The following is a 21,065-nucleotide window of genomic DNA, read 5'->3' on the forward strand; positions in this document are numbered from 1 at the left end:
GCCCTTGAAGACTCTTAGCTAGAGAAGGACACTGAAATTTCTCCATTTGCAGCTGAATGAAATCCAGCCGAAACCAGAGTCAGGGAGTCCATGTACCAGCAAAGGTCTCTCTTTTACAGAGAATCTCACCCTGTTTGAAGGTCATGGGCTCTCATTCCATTTAATTCAACAAGGACAAGTTGAGAATCATAAAGCTTTCCATGAGCACTGTCCCTGGAGCATCTCAAGACAAAGGCAGCCTGTGGAACCAAGATTTTCCCTAAATGGCTAATGGAGTCAATCACTGGATGATGGTAATGGAATGTCATATTTTCTTTATTTTCATTAAGTTGCCTAAATAAAGAGGCTGGGATTTAGAGTTGGAAGCATTTTAGAAATCAACGACTCCAGTGCTATTCACAGGAACAACTTATCCTCTTCGAAACCACTGAAGAAGCCAAGGAGTTTTGCGCATGTTAGTTATAGTTATTAATATATTAAAATTTAAATGTCTTAGTTTTTTGCGGGGCAATGAGGGTTAAGTGACTTGCCCAGGGTCGCACAGCTAGTAAGTGTCAAGTGTCTGAGTCCAGATTTGAACTCAGGTCCTCCTGAATCCAGGGCTGGTGCTTTATCCACTGCACAACCGAGCTGCCCCTATCTTAGCATTTTTGTGGAAATTGTTTTGACCTTACAGATCACCTAAAAAGGTCTTAGGGAAATGTAGGGCTCACCAAGCCATACTTTGAAAACTATTGGTTGGGAACAACCCACCTGTTTGGTGAGAAGAAAACTGAGGTTCATAGAAAATTGAACATGGACTCCTTGATCAGAAGACCTTGATTCATATCCCTCTTCTGACATTTAAAACTTATGTAACTATAAGCAAAATTATTTTCTTCCAAAAGTATCCATTTCTCATTTATAAAATGAGATTTGCATTAGGTGGTTTCTGAAATTTCTACAGTTCTAGGTCAAGGTTTCTATAATCCTAGATGACTTAACCATGATAGACCTCAGTTTCCTCTTCTGTAAATTGAGAGGAATTGGACTAGGAAGCCCAGGAGGTACCTTACAACTGCAGCTTGAAATTGACCCCAAGGTACTCCGACTTCAAATCTGGGACCCTTTCCATTAAACTAAGCTTTTCTGGCATCACCTTAGAATGTTTTGTCAAGTCTCCCATCTCCTGGCCCCCAGGGAGGAGGGATATCAGAGATTTCAAGCAATCTCTAAGGTTATCTAAAACAAAGCCCTCATTATACTTAATAGAACATTGACATCCAGAATGGGTTCAGAGTCTCCTATTTGACTCTTGACTCACCTAAGTCCCAGGTCTACTGACCTGATCTTTCTATTGTCCAGCACTTCAGTTGCTTAAAGTATAGGATAATGCGTTATTCTTCCTTCTGGACTCTGTTGTCCAGTCAAACTGACCTCTCTGTTCCTCAGACACCTACTACCCCTGCACCTTTGCTCTGGCCATCTCACATACTCCTCACCTCCATCTCATAGTCTCTCTCTTCCTTTATGACCCAGGTTGGGTACCATCTTCTGCATGAGGCCTTTCCTAATTCCCACCTACCCTCCCCCAACTATTAGTGACTGGCTTTGCAAATTACCTGGTATTTAATAACTGTGTATATTAATTGACTTTGTATTAATTTTATATGTGTGTGTGTGTGTGTGTGTGTACTATCTCCCCCATTAGAATATAAGCTCATTATCAATAGACTTTATTTCATTCTTTGTACTTGTATCCCCACAGCCTGTACTGTATCTGGTTTATAGTAGACGCATAATAAATGTTTACTGATTGATTGATAATAGATGTTATACCAGCAGACTGGTGTAGAAAGAAGAAAGAAGCCACTGGATTTGGGAATCCTAGGCTCTAATCCCACTTGTATTATTTAATTCATTTTCTTAGGATCCTTCCAGTTCTAATGTCATAGCTTGAAATAGCACCCATGTCTCCTGAATCTTCATTTGAGGTTCTTCTCAGTACATCCCAACCCTTTTGTAACTATTACGATGGTATAAACAAACTTTAGCATTTCATACTGGAGTGATTTACCAGAATATCCTTAAGTATCTAATGGGAAGAGCAAGAGAACAAGATTTACACCCACTAGTCCACACATACCAGATGTGCTCTTCAGCTAGAAAACCCAAGAACATCGGACTTCCCATTAACCTTGTCTTTGTTGTCCTTCACTCTAAAAAATTTTCCCAACCCCCAATGCTTCAGAAACTGATTCCCTTGAGGAAGACTGCAAAGATGACCTAGCTAAATCACATATAACAAGATTATGAATGTATACATCAGGGACTGCTGTTTCTGACTTTTTAATTCTAGGGAGATACCTTGAACCACAGGCTATTAAAACTCCCTGGTGCCCCTGACCAGAGTACCCCTAAGGCATCTCCTTGCCAAAGTCCTCAGGTAGTGAAGGACATCAAAGTCTCACGTCACTTGCAGTTTTACAATGTTTAGTCAGAGAGCAGAAACAGAAAGCCTAATTACAAGCTAAATTCTCTCCTCTTTAGATCATGTACCAGTTGAAGGTCCTGGGCACCCATTCCATTTGATTCAAAGTGAAGAGAAGAGAAGAGAGAGATGGAGAAATCTTTCTAGGAGGTCTGCCTCCCGAGCATTTCAAGGCAAAGGTAGACAATGGATCAGAGCTTTTCCTCGCATGGCTAATGGACTCAAAGGCACTGAAAAGTGGTAAGGGAACATTTACTTCTTCCTTTCTTTTCACTGTTTGGCTTAGGGCCTAGGATTTGGAGCTGAAATGGATAATAGATTTCACCTATTCTAACTACTTCCCTTTAAAGACCAGGCAACTAAGGCACAGAGAGAGAAATAAATTTGCCTGATAAGAAACAGTATTGGAACACAGTTCCCATAACTTAAAATCCAGGGTTCTTTCCAAGAAACCAAAATTACCTGGAATTACCTTAAAAAAAAGCCTTTTAATTGGCCCAAGCTATTCAGTTGTCAGACAGGACCCATGTCAGATTTCTTAGGCTACCAGAGGTGGCAAAGATCTTTGAGATCAATTAGATAGTGCAGGGGAATGGGGATTGGAAATACAGTCAGGAAGCCCTGAGTTCAAATTTGACCTCAGACACTTCCAGTTATGATTTGTCAAGTCACTGAACATCTGTCTGCCTCAGTTTCTCATAAAGAATGCCAGAGGTGGAAGAAATCTTATAATATTGAACACAGTGATTGAGCCGGAAATGATCTTAGAATTTAAAACATATTACAAAATAATAATATCAAAACCACTTTGTACTGGTCAAAAAATAGAAAAGATCAATGGAACAAACAAGCCAAGAAAGATAAAATATAATTTATTTGGTAAACCTGAAAACACAAATTATAAAGGGAAAACTTTATTGGTTAGGAAATCATGAAAAAATGAAAGGCAACCTGAGAAAATTAGACTTAGACTAACATCTTATACCATATTGCGCAACAGGTTCAAAATGAATATGCAATCTGAATAGGAAAGATCACACCATAAAAATGGCAGAGGATGAGATAGATAGTGTCATGGAAACAATGAACAGACTTAGAAAGATAGTAGAGATTAGTAGTGCCTGACAAACTGTGGTCCATGGGGGTCACAAAGAGTCAGACACAACAGAAAGACTAACAAGAAAACAACAATTATTATTAAATTATTTGTCATAAGAGGCAACTTTCTGGAAGGGGAGGGGGCAGAATATCCAACATTAAAACCAAAGACATGACTATGAAACTATCTTTGGGAAAAAAAATTTAGAACATAGAATGTCAGAACTAAAAATGACTTTAGAATATTGAACGTAATATATCAAAGCTCAAAAGACCTTAGAGGACATTTAATAAAATCCTCTTCATTAAGCAGGTAAAAATACTCACCCACAGAAAAGTGAAGTGATTTGCCTAAGGTGATCTTTAAAAGTCCTTGAGCTTCCACAATGTAATGATTTCATTTTTGACTATATCTAGTAAATGTGCCAAATTTTCTTTATTCTTTGGCAGGTAAGAGATGTCTTCTCCCAACACTTTCCAGTTCAACCAGTCTGGCCCCATTGAATTTGTGTTCCAGGTGTTCAACACCACCCCCAGAATCCAGGCCCTCCTCTTCTGTTTCTTCCTCCTTCTCTATATGATGATTCTTTGTGGAAACACTGCCATCATCTGGGCCGTGTTCACCCATAGCTCCCTGCACACCCCTATGTACTTCTTTCTGTCCAACTTGTCCTTCCTGGAGATCTGTTATACCACTACTCTGGTACCACTGATGCTCTCTAACATCATTGGGGAGAGGAAGCCCATCACGCTGGCGGGCTGTGGGATTCAAATGTTCTTTTTTGTCACCCTTGGTGGGACTGACTGCTTCCTATTGGCTGTCATGGCATATGATCGCTATGTGGCCATCTGCCATCCCTTGCACTATACTCTCATCATGACACAGAAGCTGTGTACCCAGATGGTGGTTGGCTCCCTGATCTTGGCTCTTTTTCTTGCCTTGCATCTCACATCACTGGTCTTTACTCTGCCCTTCTGTGGGCACCACAGAGTGATCAAACACTTCTTCTGTGATGTCCCACCTGTCCTAAGACTGGCCTGTGCTGATACTCACATTCCCCAGGCTGTCGTCTATGTAGTGAGTATCATTCTCCTGACCATCCCCTTCCTGCTCATCTGCATCTCCTATGTCTTCATCACCAACAGCATCTTGCACATCCGTTCAGCTGAGGGCCGCCAGCGGGCCTTCTCCACCTGTTCCTCCCATCTCACTGTGGTCCTGATACAATATGGCTGCTGCAGTTTGGTCTATTTCCGTCCTCCATCAAGCACCACAGAGGATGAGGATCGGCTACTTGCCTTGGTTTATACCTTTGTCACCCCCCTGCTCAATCCCATCATTTACACCCTTCGGAACAAGGATGTCAAAAATGCTCTGAAAAAAATCCTGAGTGATACCAAATAACCAGATATACTCAGTGTCAATTTTAAAAGCATTTATTACATGTTTATTATATAATAGATACTATACTGAGCATTGGGGATTAAAAATATATTAATAGGGGGCAGCTAGGTGGATAAAGCACAGGCCCTGAATTCAGGAGGATCTGAGTTCAAATCCAACCTCTGACACTTGACACTTACTAGCCGTGTGACCCTGGACAAGTCACTTAACCCTCATTGCCCTGCCAAAATAAAAAAGTAGGGGAAAAAAATATATTTATATATACATTATAGCCTCTGCCTCAAGGAAATTAGATTCTAATGGAATTTCCTGACGGTTCCTGAATGGACAGGAGAAATTAGGATCACTGGAGTTTTAAGTTTAGCTAAGAGATTTACCATTTATTTGGGGTTTTTTTAACATGCATGTCAGTCTATGGCAAGCACAACCATTATCTTTAGATATGCCAATCATAAGTGTCACAGAGCTGGCAAGTACCAGAGGCAAAATTCAAGCCCAAATTCCTGACTGCAATATCAACTCTATCCCTTATGCCAGATAAGATAAAGAGTTTGGTGGAGTTCCTTGGGGAATAAGGCCTGTCCATAGTCAACACATGAAGTACTCTGCTTCTTTCTACATCCTCCAGCCACCCACCCACTCCAGTTCTCCTTGCAGAGGAAGGCTTTTGACTCATCAGACCATATAATGCCAATTCTTGACTGACAATTTTCATGGTGTAACTATTGAAACTCTTTTTTACAGGTTCAGTGCTTTGATTACTTAAAAAAAATTACCAAGCATAAAGCTGTACTAATTTAAGAATTCTAGTGAAGTCTAAATGTAGACAAAGAGTGAATCCAGGAGGCATAGGTGGAATTATTACTTGTGGTGCTTCTCTTGGGGTGGGAGAGGAATAGTTCCTCACCTGAATTTCTACAAGATAAAGAGTGCAAAGCCTTTGTCTTGGACGATCTTTACTATTCAGCATTTCAGGTTTTAGCACAAACTAAAGGAACATTCACATTATTTGTAGTTAGGTGGCAACACAGACCACCTTATCACAGTTGGATCTGGTAGGATCCAGTGGCTCAGGCATATATACGCAAATATATGCACAGGTATGCACGTACATATATGTGCACTGTGTGCACACATGTATACATGTATGTGCATGCACACACTTAGTTGGACTACAAATGTGCTTAACAATAAAGGGAAGAATAGGATGGGAGTGCAGAATTCAATCCAATGATATATAGTATCCATTATCAAGACTGCTTGTTCCTTTGATTTTTCCCTGGCAGACCAAGATATCCACTGGATTTTTTGTTGGAAATTTATGGTGTTACTACTAACATGCTTGTTCTAGTCTTATACCATAGTACTTTGAAGAAAACATACAGATGCCTTCAGGTTATGCTCAGATTTTCAGACAGAGCCCTTAACTGATATTCTGTCCTCAGAAACAGTGAAATTGATATGGGATGGAATTAGGGTTCAAATTGATCATGAGTTGTCCCAAAAGAAAAGACTCAGTGACTCAGTTTCCCAAGTTTTATTGCAATACTGTGAGTGAACACAGGGAAAGAACCAGAAAAGTGGAACGGTATCTCTCAAATAGTGAAAGAAAAGACAGTTATATTTATAATATGGATAAATTAATTATCAGTCTCATTATAATAATCTCCACCTTAGGGAGGTACAAGGGAGGTCATATCCTAATTTGGACTTCCTAGGGTCTTAAACCAACACCCGAGTTGGGTACCTTTTTCAGTGGAGGTGTGTTTTGGGGGTTTACACATCATAAGGTGAATCAGTGGACAAATTTGGCCCTTTCTGCACATGTCTCTTTCTGATTCTCATGCTTAGTTTCAAAATATCTTCATTTTTCATTTATTTCTAGTCTGAATTTCTATAGCCTGTCAGTGTATCATTGTTACTGTCAGGACTCAAACTACTCTAGCCTGGACACTACCTTTCAAAATATTTGTATTTCTGGTAAGGACTGGTGTATAAAATGAGAACAGATAACATGGGCATCTCTAGCATCTAATGGATCTAGTCTAGTATATTGCCTGGCACTCTTATACAGCTTGTCATAGACTCTATTAGATCTTTCATTAGGTTCCTGAACTGTATCTATAATTTTTTGTCAGTTATCAGTCTTTCTAACACAGGATTCCATTGCCTTCAACAATTTTTCTCTTGCTTTCTTCAACATATCAAAAATGCTCAGGGATATTGGGGTCCCAGTCAGGGTCTTCTAAAAGCCATCCAATAGCAACTTTACCTGATGTTTCTAAGGAGTTTGCTGCAGCTACTATATCAGCTCTTTCCACTGGGGATAATATCATTTCTATGAAATCAGTGACATCATTCCAAGTGGGCTGATGTCCTCTGAAAATTGCCCCAAACTGGCTGACAACTGCTGTGCGATCATCATGAAATTTAGGAATTTCTCATTTCCATAAACCTATATCTTTGGAGCCAAAAGGTATATAGCACCCGAGATTTACTACAATACTCTTTTATCTTGGGTGGGGATCTCTTGAAGGAAAAGAATTTTTATCTTCTCTATCTCCTCTACAGATGAATTTCCTCTTTTTTTTCTTTTTTATTTCCTTGATTGGCATTTCAGCCTGAGAGACAGGCTTGCTTTCAGGCTCGGGCTTGGATTCTCCCTCTTTTGCCCCCTTTTTGGTCAGTTCCTTACTTGCTACATTCCAGAGGTTCCAATAAGTTAAATGTTTGGGGGAATCAAAGTGCAGGATCATTTGTAGAGTTTTCATTGTTAAGTAGTCAAAAGATCCATTCTCTAACCATTGGTTCTCTAGTAAGCTAAAATATTTTTATGACACATAAAACACAGTTTGATAAGCCTTGCTTTTTTCATACCTGGCTGAATCAGTAGCTTCTGAGAGTCCCATGCTGTGATTATTTTCCCTAGAGGAGATCCCTCTATTATATGGTATGTTCTGTTATTTATAGTCTTGTTGGTGTTTTTAATTTCTATACTATCATCAGTCCCCTTTTTGTAATTCAAAAATTTCCTCACTATAACACAAAGAAAAGTAAGAATAAAAAGAAAAATAGGAATAGAATATTCAAATTCATAAGGACCAAGAGTAAACACAATTTCAATCCTGGACTGGGGGAATAACCTGGAAAAAAACTCAAGAAGCTGAGATCCATTGGAAAAAGTAAAGGGATAGACACTTGGAAATAGGAGGGTAAAATTAGAAAAAGGATACTTAGGAGGTACTTAGATACTTAGCGGCTACCTTGAAATTTAAAGGGACCAGCAAAGAGGAAATAGGGGAAAATTACCCAACAGGAAGATCAAAAGATCAGGGTTCAGCTTTCCTCTTCATGGTTCAGCCATCTAGATGTGTTCCAAACTATCTATGAGTCAGAGATTTATTATCACCCAAAGGAGACTTAAAGGAGAACAGTTCTCATTACAGAGCTGACTCATAGGAAATGAAAGTGAAGAGACAGGATCTTAAGTTCACTACTATTTTCTCTGACCTGAATTCTGAGGCATGAAGAATTGTATTTTTGTTTAGGATATATGCATACATACATGCACATAAATATATACATGTTGTAGGAGTCTGTGTGCATTACATATACAATATACCTGTGTATGTACATATATATATATGTACACATTGTATTTGTGTGTATGCACATATACACATACATGCATCAATTTTTGGTAAGGTTCTTGAGTTACAGGTCTTCCTTCCTCTTTGATCTACCTGTAGACAAATGCAAGTCCATGCTTCCTGATATTTGGTCTAATGATTTTATTCTGAAAATGTCTATCTAAATGAATATTTAATTCCATAGTACTCATACACTACTAAAATATGAAAAAAAAAAGAAAAAAACAACTTAGTAAACATGTTGGAGTGAGAAGAGACCTATGAGGTCATATACTACAACCTCTGGTTAGAGGTTGGATTAGGGGTCCTTTGAAGGGTGTTTTTTTTTTATTCTTAGAATCTTAAGATATTAGACAGCCCTACTTTATCCATGACATAGAATGCTATCTCCTAATTGCAAATAAATTATTTTCATCCTTAGACCTTTTCCTTTTTAAAAAACAGAAATGGGTGTTACATTTTTTCTAAGACCATTATTGGTTTTACTCTTTACATAAATATTCTTTTGATCTTATTCTTTATGCTTTTATTTTATTCTTTTTGTATTATTCTTTACATAAATATTCACAGCTGTGGCACAGTGGATAGAGGTTTGGACCTGGACTCAGGAAAATCTTAGTTCATATCAAGCCTTAGATATTTCTTGTGTCATCCTGGGCAGTCATTTAATATCAATCTATCTCAATTTCCTCATCTATAAAACAGGGATAATAATATCTTCTACCTCCTCAGGCAGTTTTGAGGATAAAAATGAGATCATATTTGAAATGCATTTTTTCAAATCTTAAAGTATTATTTAAACTTTGTTAATTATTATTTGTTATATTATTCTGTGTTTAACTTTGAATTATATTTGCAGTCCTGGTATTAATGCTAACTAATGAAAATGGATAATTTTCAACCTTTACTATACTAAATTTTCCAAAATGTTGCTTAATGTTTTGTATCAATATTTTTCAATGACATTGGTCTCTAGTCTGTCCTTACTGGCTGTTCTTATAGGTAAGAGTTGGAAGGTACCTTAGAGACTAGTTATAAAACTTTTGGTCTCAGCTCTCTTTTAATCTCTTAAAAATTATTGAGGACCCCAAAACCTTTCATTTATATGGGATATAAACATTCAGAGAAAGTGTGTGAGAGGGAGAGAGACAGACAGAGAGACAGAAGACAGAGGAGACAGAGACAGAGAAGGAGAGAGAGAGAATTATTTACCACATTTTAAATTAAAACACCTTAGTATTCTCAATAAAAGCATTTTGACTTCAGGGTTCACTAAAAGGATTTCATAGACTGAAGGGTACCTGGACCATACTTTGATCTGGTCCACCTCCCATATTTTACAGATGAAGAAATAGGCACAGCAAGATTAAGTGACTTGCCCAAGGTCACACAGGTACAGGTGCTGGAATTTGAATCCGTGTTCATCCAACTTCAAGCCCAAGACTCTTTCCACTACATTTTCTCTTTATCTCCTTTATATTTGCCACATTTGGGAATCCATGATCATAATTTCTCATTGAGACAATTTAGTAAGATTTGCTCTCTCTCAGGGGCAGCTAGGTGGCACAGTGGATAAAGCACAGGCCCTAGATTCAGGAGGACCTGAATTCAAATCTGGCCTCAGACATTTGATATTTACTAGCTGTGTGACCCTGGGCAAGTCAATTAACCCTCATTGCCCCACAAAAAAAAAAACGAATTGCTATCTCTGAGAACAGTTTTTATAGTTAAAATATTATTTATTCTAGACCTTTTGCAACCACATAGGGAAATTTGGCACCCTAATGAATTCAATTAATACTGGGAATGAAGGGATGTACTGGGATGCCAGCATTTCCCCATATATCTGTGACTTCAAAAGATCTCCCATGTTCCATTCAAAGTCTGCTTCTCACCTCTCATTAACAGGGTGACCATAGGTCCAGAATCAGGACTTTTGGGGTTCCAGAATACAATTTTGTCTGCCCACACCAATGTGTTGAGACCTGTGGGAACTAAACATGTCAACCAGGTGTGCTAGGAAGGCAGCTTGCTTGTCCAATGGATAGAGTCTGGGACATGGAGTCAGGAAGACCTGAGCTCAATCCAGCCTTAGATACTTCCTAGCTATGTGACTCTGGACAAGTCACAACTCTTTCTCCCTCAATTTCCTCACATATAAAAGTTGAAATAATGATAGTACCTACTTCACAAAATTGTTGATAGGACCAAATAAGGCACCATATTACAGTTCTTTGCAAACATAAAGATGCTATGTAAATATGAACTACAATTATTATTAACTCTCATTTTCCAAGGCCCCTCTCAGGCATCACCTATTCACTGGAACCTTTCCCAATTCTCTCAGTTGGAAGCCATCTTTCCCTTCTCAAATTTATATAGAGCATTTTCCCTTGCCTTTTTGTACGGCACTTCTCCTCATAAATCTCTTATTTTCTCACTCCCCAAAGAGTGGGAGCTACTTTAGAGAAGCCACTGTGTTACATATTATCCCCGTATCTTCTGTACCTGGTTCAATGCTTTAAACATGGTAAACACTTTCAATCTATCTTGTTAAGTTAGAATTTTTTACTTATTTCTTCACCTGAGAAAAATGAAACTTGCCTGCCAGCAGCCACACCCCTCCTAAGTTGGTATTAAATTGTAGCTTAGCTATTTCCCCCTGGAGAAACTTACTTGAAGACAACTTAAGTCCCTGATGGAGAGAAGAAATAGAGAAGTGGCAAAGAGGGCAAGATTCCCTCCTACTGGTCTCCAGGCTCCAGTTGGGATGCCCGCTGAGTAAGTCCATAGAGATCTGAATGTCCATTAGCCTTATCTGAGTTGTCCTCAATACACAAAGTTATTCCCAAATCCCTCTGCTTCAGGGACCCATTCCTCTGAGAGGGACCTCAGAGAGGGCAGTAAATAACCTGATTTTAAAAGAATATGACTAGACTGTGAATGGAGTCAACAGGGATTACCCTTGTTGGGTTGCCTCATACTGGAGAAGCATCTTGAACCTCAATCTAAAAAGTATCCATGGTACACATGACTACTATACCCTAAAGTTCTCTTCACTCCAAGACCCTTAGATAGAGAAGGATACCAGAGTCTGTTCCCACCTTCAGCTCTCTGTTCCCACCCGTTCCTCAACTCTGCAAGATCTAGCCAGAGAACAAAGGAAGGGGGAATATCCACTAAGCAGGGTCTCCCTTTTCTAGTAGTCCCTGAACCCTTTGAAAATCATGGAACCTAATTCCATTTAACTCAATGAGAAAGTGAAGGAAGAGTAATCAAGCTCTGCTATAGACTGGCAACAAAAGTATCTCAAGACAAAAGCAGACTGAAGATCAGAGCCTTCCTCAGATGGCTGATGGATTCAGAGACACTGGAAGGTGGTAAGGGAAGGTAATTTCACTTCTTACTTTTCATTTACTTGTATGACTGAAGATTCCAGGATTTAGAACTGGGAAAGTCCCTTAGAGATATTCAATCCAAACCCTCTCATTTTACAAAGAATAAAACTTTCTTTCCCAATGAAACAAAGTGTCTTGCCCAAGAAAATAATCACCTGAGGGGTTCTGGCTTCAAATCCAGTATTCTTTTCATTCTAATGGTCTTTCCAGGGGTTATCTTAGAGGGGTCTATAAACTAGCTGATCTACTCAGCCCTCACATAGGACTTTGACATAGATTGCATTAATTGTTACAAGCAACAAGGATGTTTGACATCAACCAAATCCAGCAGTGCTTTCCCAGATATGACTGATATGTTCATTCCTTTTGCTAGACTGCTCATATTTGTGACAAAGGAAGGTTCCTATTCGGGGGAGGGAAGTCAGCAGTCAGTAGACTAGTGGGCAGTGATAGATAACATGAAAAAAGGGCACCAATGAAATATTTTAAATTCACTGAAGAGATGAAAAAAGAACTGCAGAAGAGAACATAGAGAAATTTTTATAAAAACTCTTTAAATTGTATATATATGTACATATATACACACACATAGGCTTCTGAAAGGCCAATTATTATATAAATTCAGTTTTTTACACAATCGTCTTTCTTTTTTGTATATTTCAAAATGTGTATTTGTCGATGATTGCTAGTTTCACAATAATAAAGAAAATGTTAAAGATGAAAAAAGTAGAACCATTGGACCTACTCCTACATATTATCTTAGAGGAGTCATTGTCATGGACTCGACTTCTCAGGAACTCCTTCTTCTATAACATACTTTAAAGGCAAAGGTGTATCAGTCTTATCTCACCCAGTACAGCATAGACTGAAGTACAGGAAAGTACCCTAGAACGGAGAGATGTGGCAGCTAAACACAATGCTGGCACTAACTTGCCATGTGACATTGGACAATAATTCATTTGACTACAATTAGAATTAGAAGTTGCCTTGGAGGCCATTCAGCCCAGTCCTGCTCCTTTTTTAGAAATGAGGAAACTGAGACTTGGAAAGGTTAGTTAGGTTACCCAGTCACACAGCTAGTAAAAGTCTGGGGCAAGATTTGAACACAGGTCTTCCTGACTGTTAAATCTAGCACTCCACCCACTGTCACTTATCTAACTCAGTTTTCTTATCTTTGAAATTAAAGGGGGCAGTAGATTCAATATTCTTTTGTTTGTTTGTTTGTTTTGGTGAGGCAATTGGGGTTAAGTAACTTGCCCAGGGTCACACAGCTAGTAAGTGTCAAGTGTCTGAGGCTGGATTTGAACTCAGGTACTCCTGAATCTAGGGCCGGTGCTTTATCCACTGTGCCACCTAGCCGCCCCGATTCAATATTCTTTAAGATCCCTTCCATCAGTAACATTCAATGACTCTGGTCATTAAGGGCATGGACCACATCTCCCACTTCTCTGTATCTCTCAAAGCACCATATATACTGCTGAGCATATAATAGATGTTCAATAAATGTTTGTTCATTCAATGATTGAGGGCTCTTAAGTTAACCCAAACAGATTTTGTGCCTCAGCATCAGAAAAGTCCCCTGGCTCTGATTGTCCATTACATCAGGAAGAAAGTAGACACAGCATCTTCCAATCCTTCCTATTAACCTCTCCCTCTTTAGTTAATCCACTCCAGGCTCAGAACTCCAGACCCAAGCCCAACTTTCTTGAGTCAGAGAACAGCCTGCTAAAGTAGTATCCCTCAGGACCAAGCTGTAGAACACTTTCATCTCTATAATTCATAGGAAAGGAATTATGCTTAGAAAGTTATTAAAACCAGACTTCACAATCCTTCACCTAAATACAAAGATGGATCTGTAATCTCATAGCATTATAGATTTAGAGCTAGAAGGGACCTTAGAGATTATCCAGCCCAACCCCTTTGTTTTACACGAGGAAAATGAAAGCCAGAGAAATGAACTTTCTCATAGTTAGGTAGAGAATTATGGAGCTGCAAATTGAACCCAGGTATTCTGGTGGTAGTAGTGGTGGTGGTGGTGGGGGTGATAGTAGTAGTAGTAGTAGTAGTAGTAGTAGTAGTAGTAGTAGTAGTAGTAGTAGTAGTAGTAGTAGTAGTAATAGTAGTAGAAGAAGAAGAAGAAGAAGAAGAAGAAGAAGACTTGCTATCATTGGTTAGTGCCAGGATAAATAAGCCATGCAGTATAGACTTAAATAAAACTGATATTTGATCATCAGAGTAGGAGGCTTGTGGGTAATGAAATCATAAGCTTTTATAAGAATCCTTAAAGAGTGTCTAACGCACCCTCATTTTATAGACAAGGAAGTTGTGGCCCATGGGGGGACGGAGAAGTTATTTCTCTAAGTTCAACAACTATTTAACAGATGTTGTAAAGGGCTTTAAAAGCTAAACAAAAGAATGTGTATTTTATTCTAGAGGCAATAGGAAGCAGATAGATTTGGTATAGTGGGGGGTTGACAATCAGATCTGTACTTAAGAAAAATTACTTTGACAGCACTGTGGATGGTGAACTGAACTGCAGAGAGACAAGACAGAGAAACCAATCAGGAAGGTGTTATACTAATCTAGGCTAGTGGTGATGAGCCTGTACTTAGGCAACTGTAGTAACTGTGTGAGTAGAAAAAAGGGATAAGAGATGTTGGGAAGGCAGAAGCAGCAATATTTGGCAAGTGATTGAGTATGTGGGATGAGAAAGAGTCAGGAGTAAAGGATAATGCCAAGATTATGAACCTGGAAAGCAGGAAGAATTTCTTCAACATAAATAGACAAGTTTGGAAGAGAGATAAGCTATGGAAGAAGATAATGAGTTCTGCTTTGAGCACATTGAGTTTGGGATATCTTCCTGACATCCATTTTTAAATGTCCAATAGGCAATTGGTGATGCAATATTCAAAATCAGAAAAGAGATTGGAGCAACTTATGCAGATCTGAGAATCACTGGCATAAAATGATCATTTAAAATATGTGAGTTGGTGAGGTCAGCAAGAGAGGGTGAAGAAATATAAAAAACATAGGACAGGGTCTTGAGTGATACTCCTAGGGAAGGGGCATGCCCAGGATAATAAATAAGCAAAGGTGATTAGAAAGCAGCAATTAGAGAGATAGGAGAAAGTAGAATCAAAAAGACTGGAAAGGGGCAGCTAGGTGGCACAGTGCATAGAGCACTGGCCCTGGATTCAGGAGGACCTGAGTTCAAATCTGGCCTCAGAGACTTGACACTTACTAGCTGTGTGACCCTAGGCAAGTCACTTAACCCAATTGCCTCACCAAAAAATAAAAAATAAATAAAAAATAAAAAAGACTGGAAAGGACTCCTGAGTCCTGACTCTTCCTCAAGGAGAAAGAATCCAAGAGAAGAGAGTACTCAACAGGCTTAAACTCCACAAATAGTTTAAGAATGATGAAAACTAAAAAGGAAGGAAGGAAGGAAGGAAGGAAGGAAGGAAGGAAGGAAGGAAGGAAGGAAGGAAGGAAGGAAGGAAGGAAGGAAGGAAGGAAGGAAGGAAGGAAGGAAGGAAGGAAGGAAGACCATCAGATTTATCAATTAAGAGATCTTTGGTAACTTTGCATATATCAGTTTCAGCTGAACAATGAGGTTGGAAGCCAGAGGGCCAAGAATTGAGGAGTGGTTGAGAAAAAAGACAGTTGACTCAGTGAGTGTAGAAAGGCTCTCCTAGGATTATAGTTGAGGAAGGAAGGTGGGGAATAGGAAAATTGCTGGAGGGAATGTTAGTCTATTGGAGGTGGTTGTGGTTTTTTTAATATGATGGAGATAGATATATTTTTAAAAGTCAGGAGGGAAGGAGCAAGTAGATAGGGAGAGGCTGAAGATTAGTGATAGGGATAATTGAGGTTGTAATCTACTGGAAAAGATAGGAGGAGATGGGTCAAGGGGACATAGAACAAGTGATTTTGTCAAAGAGAATGGCAAACTCTCTGTCAGAGACTGGTGAAAATAAAGAAGAGGATTTGATGTGAAAAAGAAAGAGTAAACTCAGTGAATTATTCCAATTGTTTCAAAAAATAATACACAGGGACCTCAACTATGAGAGAAGTGAAGGGAGGTGTGAGGTTTGAAAAGAGAAGAGGATGCTTGGAAAGGTTTTTCTGGAGAACAAGATTAGGAAACAAAAAATGAAGTATAAAAGGCTTGCCCCACTGCCATGAAAGTCCAGGTGAAGTTAGATAATATGAATTTATAATGTCCCCAAGAAGAATTCCTGTAAAGAATCTTTTTCACTTACTAAGAGTATCCCACTTTCTCTCTTTGGTTAAGGGAAACTAATTTGTGTCCTGTCAGTTCTTATGTGCTCTATATAAGGGATAAGCTGGTTTTACTTCCTACCTAACAAGACTGCAAGGGCTGTTCTGGTACCAAAAGCATTACACTGACTGGCAAAAGACCTGTGTTTGAATCTTGACTAAGTTATTTAGTAGCTGTGTAACCTCAGACGAGTAACTATACTGTTCTGTGTCTCTATAAAGTTTCCTCTATAAAGTTAATGAATAAGATTAAGCAATCTCTAAGGACTTTTCTAGACCCGTCTATGGTTTCTGAACGTTCTGGGATTTATTCAAGGGATAATTATATTGTTACTTGATAGAATCCCAACATATCCATATAAGAAGAGGCCTTAGAGGTCATCGTGTCAACCAGGTCAGAGCCCAAATCTCCTCTACTGGGTTTCTAACATACGATCAGTGATGAAGACCCTCCAGTCCCTGGCAGCTGTCCCATTACACTATGGGACAGCTCCAATTTATCAGCAAGATTTTCCTTTTGCCTTGCACAAATCAGTTTCTCTGTAACTTTCCCCTGTTGATCCTAGTTCTTTCCAATGGGGCCAACTGGAAAAAACAATTCTTCTCCAACATGACAGCAGTTCAAACACTTGAAGACAGATACTGGGGCACCATCAATCATTTCCTCTCCATCTTTGGCATTTTATGAGCCTCCATTTCTCCTGGATGTGATTTACAATCCTATTCCAAGATAATCAGGTCAATTTGTTTAGATGTGTTTGGCCTTGTTCATAAGGGAAATTCTATGTTCATAATAGATTTAGGTGCCTTTCCATCATTTTCAGATTCCATATGAAGAAAAAGAAATATATCATAGAATAGACAATAGTCAATAAACGTTTATTGTATCTACAATGTGCCAGGCATTGTGCTAAGAACAAAGGATTAAAAACCCCTTTCTTATTTAGAGCTGTCCCAAAAAGAAATGAATGGTGTCTGGAAGTATTGGTGCATTCCTTACTAGAGCCCCTCAGCAAAGACTCAAGAAGCACTTGATAGGGATGTTGTATAGAGTGGAAATTTATTCACATATTGGTAGGACTAAATGATGTCTAAGGTCCCGTTTAATCTTGACATTCTATGATATCTTCAATTTATTTATGGCCTTCAGAGCCTTAACAAAAAGTGTGTGACTATTAGGCATGGTGGTGTGTAGCCAGTATTAGTTGAAATAATTACCTTTCTTCTGCTCTTTTCCTCTCTTATCTTCTCATACTTCTTTCTTCCTTTTTTCACTTTCTTCCACCTCCTTCTATTATCTACTTGCTTGTTCCTGTAGTCAGTCATCACCACCATCATCATTGTTGATGTGCTTCTCCTCCTCTTCCTTTTCCTCCTCCTCCCCTTCTTCCTCTTCCTCCTCCCCCTCCTCCTCCTCATTCTTCTCCTTTTTCTTTTTTCATCCTCTTCCTCTTTCTCCTCCTCCTCTTTTTCCTCCTCTTCCTTTTTCTCTTTCTCCTCCTCCCTCTTTTTTCTTCAGATTTGGCTTTTACAGATAAGTTATCTACCTAAAATCATATACATATATGTGCTAGGCACCATAATGCTACTGTACAAGAGCAAAACCTCTGCCAGAGAAGAGTCAACTCAACTTTCATCTCTAGAACTTAATATTGTCATGCCACGGGAAGTAAAATAGAACATCAGAGCTAGAAGGGACTTTTGAACATAAAATATAGAATATTAAAACCAGGATATACCTTTGAACTCAGGATTCAGAACTAAGAACTTTTGAATATAAAATGGTAGAGTGGGACAATAGTTTTCATCCAAATTTGAATAAACCCTAAAACTTTGAACTTTGAATCTCCAAGCTGAAAGGAACTTTGGTTAAAATGACTGAGACTGTTGGTACTAGAACAAATGAAGGAGGTCATCTAATCCAAGCCCTTCCTCATATAGATCAGGATAGCTAAAACACAGAAATAAAATGGCTGCCCAAGATGATTTTAACTGGGCTTTGAAGTTTGAAATGATGTGATGCTGATGCAATGGTGATGCAGAAAAAGAGTGGACCAGCTGCTTTGATATGGGTCTAATTCTCCAATGGCAATGGGAGTTGTAGTTTTCCCAGATAGTGAAATGATAAAAACATCAATGGGAATTAAATTGAGTAGAGGTTTGTTTTGTTTTGTTTTGTTTTTTCCATTGAAGTGATTTTTTTTTAAATCTCTCTGTGGGAGATACAAGAGAGTCAGAGATAGGGGGGGGGCGGGGAGAGGGGGAAGAGCAACAGTGGTGAGCAGTAAACAGCATGAGAAGATGAAGAACACTGTCCATGGGGCTAACTCCAAGCCTTGCATTGTCTTCAACCTTTTCCTTTCTTCAGCTTGCAAGGAATCTTATTAAGATAACCCAGCAGAAAGTGAAAGAACTATGCCTACTTAGAGAAGCCTCTGGAATGCTGATCAATCCCCTTTCTGTTTCTGCTCTTTTTTTGTTTGTTTTCTTGCTACATACAACCTTGGATCATTGTTTACCACTGTTTCTTTGCTCTTTTCAATTTTCCAATGTGTTTGTATCTTAATGATAGTTTTTATAGATTAAAAAAAATACATTATATCTCAAATTAGCATCTTTTCCATACATATCAAAGAGAATATAATTGTTGTATATCTAAACTTAACTGGCTGGGAAAATACATTTCTAGGCTGGTTATTAAAAGATCATTGAGAAGGGATGATATCTGTAAAGTACTTATGTTTTGTTCTTTGTGGGGCAGACAGGGTGGGGTGTCTTATGTCTGGGGACAGATTTGGGCTTGGGGCCTCCTGGGTCTGAGGCTGGTGCTTTGTCCACTGTGCCACCTAACTAACCCATGATGGCATCTTTAAAATAGGGTTGAGGGGTAGGAGGAATAGACTGAGGGAGGGGGAAGGGGAGAGATGGTGTGCTCAAGGAGAATCTGTTCCAATCACCCCAGTGGAGGGAGGGGGGAGGTTTTCCTCAGCCAAATTACCCTCCACTGTGACATATGCTGAGCAGTAATAAAGATGAACCTTCAGGTCGCTGATTTTATTTAAATGAATCAATAACTCACCATGACTTTATATTTTCCGTCAGCAGGTAAGATGGTTCCTCCCAACTTTATTCATTTCAACCAGTCTGGCCCCAATGAATTTGTATTCCGGATGTTTGCTACTTCCCATAGGATCCAGGCCCTCCTCTTCCTCCTCTTTTTCTTCCTCTATATGATGATCCTCTGTGGAAACACTGCCATCATCTGGGTTGTGTGCACCCACACTTCCCTCCGTACCCCCATGTACTTTTTCCTGTCCAACCTATCTTTCCTGGAGATCTGTTACACCACCACTGTGGTACCATTGATGCTCTCCAACATCTTTGGGGCCCAGAAACCCATCCCATTGGCTGGCTGCGGGGCCCAGATGTTCTTTTTTGTCACCCTGGGCAGTACTGATTGTTTCCTATTGGCTGTCATGGCATATGATCGCTATGTGGCCATCTGCCATCCTCTGCACTACACCCTCATCATGACCCAGAAGTTGTGTATCCAGATGGTGGTCAGCTCCCTGGGCCTGGCTCTCTTTCTCTCCCTTCAGCTGACAGCACTGATCTTCACCCTGCCCTTCTGTGGTCACCGCCGGGAGATCAACCACTTCCTTTGTGATGTGCCTCCTGTCCTGCGCCTGGCCTGTGCTGATACCCGAGTTCACCAGGCTGTCCTCTATGTGGTAGGAATCCTTGTCTTGACTGTCCCATTCCTGCTTATTTGCATTTCTTATGTCTTCATTACCACCACCATTTTGCATATCCGATCAGCTGAGGGCCGCCGCAGAGCCTTCTCCACCTGCTCCTCCCATCTCACTGTGGTTTTGCTGCAATACGGCTGCTGTAGCCTGGTCTATTTGCGTCCCAGGTCCAGCACCTCAGAGGATGAGGATCGACAGATTGCCTTGGTCTATACCTTCGTTACCCCCTTGCTTAACCCTCTCATTTACACACTCCGGAACAAGGATGTCAAAGGTGCTCTCAAAAAATCCATGAGGAGCAAAGCAGCCTCTGAAACTCCATGAAGGAGCAGGGTAGAAACCCTATCATTATTAAGACAGAATTTTGGGGGGCAGCTAGGTGGTGCAGTGGATAGAGTACCGGCCCTGGATTCAGGAGGACCTGAGTTCAAATCCAGCCTCAGACACTTAACACTTACTAGCTATGTGACCTTGGGCAAGTCACTTAACCCTGATTGCCTCCCCCCCCCAAAAAAAAAAAAAGACAGAATTTTTAAAAGCACAATTCTAACATAGTTCTCCACACTTTGTACATATTCTCTTAAATGTGTTATCTGGTGCTCTGAAATATTTCGTATACATCAACATTATTAAATACAGAACTATCCCAGGAAAGGACAGACATAAAAGCCACTCCAGAGAACTTGGGCCCTTCTTTAGAAATATAGGAGACCTACAGATAGGGCAAGATAACATGTTTAGAGCTAAGGTCATCTAGTCCAACACATTCATTGTATGGATGAGGAAACTGACCCATATAGACGTTAAGTGACTTGCCCAAGGTCATACATGGAGGAAATGACAGAACTGAAATTTAAACTCAGGTCCTGTAAATTCAGCCCTCCATCCATTATCCTGGGCAACTAAACTCTGGACCTAGGGTCAGGAAGACTCTTCTTCCTGCATTGAAATCTGGCCTCACACACTTATTAGCTGTGTGACCCTAGGCATGTCATTTAACCCTGTTTTCCTCAG

General features: G+C 39.6%; 2 protein-coding genes across 2 annotated transcripts; both read left to right on the forward strand.

The window, feature by feature from the left end:
• Positions 1-4,025: 4,025 nt before the first annotated feature.
• Positions 4,026-4,973, forward strand: LOC122731841 (olfactory receptor 10Q1-like). Its single transcript, XM_043972106.1, has one exon. It carries the CDS (start codon positions 4,026-4,028, stop codon positions 4,971-4,973), a length of 948 nt encoding a protein of 315 aa, XP_043828041.1.
• A 14,439-nt stretch (positions 4,974-19,412) lies between these two features.
• Positions 19,413-20,375, forward strand: LOC122732742 (olfactory receptor 10Q1). Its single transcript, XM_043973103.1, has one exon. It carries the CDS (start codon positions 19,413-19,415, stop codon positions 20,373-20,375), a length of 963 nt encoding a protein of 320 aa, XP_043829038.1.
• The last annotated feature ends 690 nt before the right edge of the window (positions 20,376-21,065 follow it).

This window comes from Dromiciops gliroides, chromosome 6 (genome assembly GCF_019393635.1).
Source record: "Dromiciops gliroides isolate mDroGli1 chromosome 6, mDroGli1.pri, whole genome shotgun sequence".
Classification (NCBI taxonomy): domain Eukaryota; kingdom Metazoa; phylum Chordata; class Mammalia; order Microbiotheria; family Microbiotheriidae; genus Dromiciops; species Dromiciops gliroides.

Coding starts and splice junctions, on each gene's coding strand:
- LOC122731841 (XM_043972106.1), top strand. CDS start 4,026: ATGTCTTCTCCCAACACTTTCCAGTTCAACCAGTCTGGCCCCATTGAA.
- LOC122732742 (XM_043973103.1), top strand. CDS start 19,413: ATGGTTCCTCCCAACTTTATTCATTTCAACCAGTCTGGCCCCAATGAA.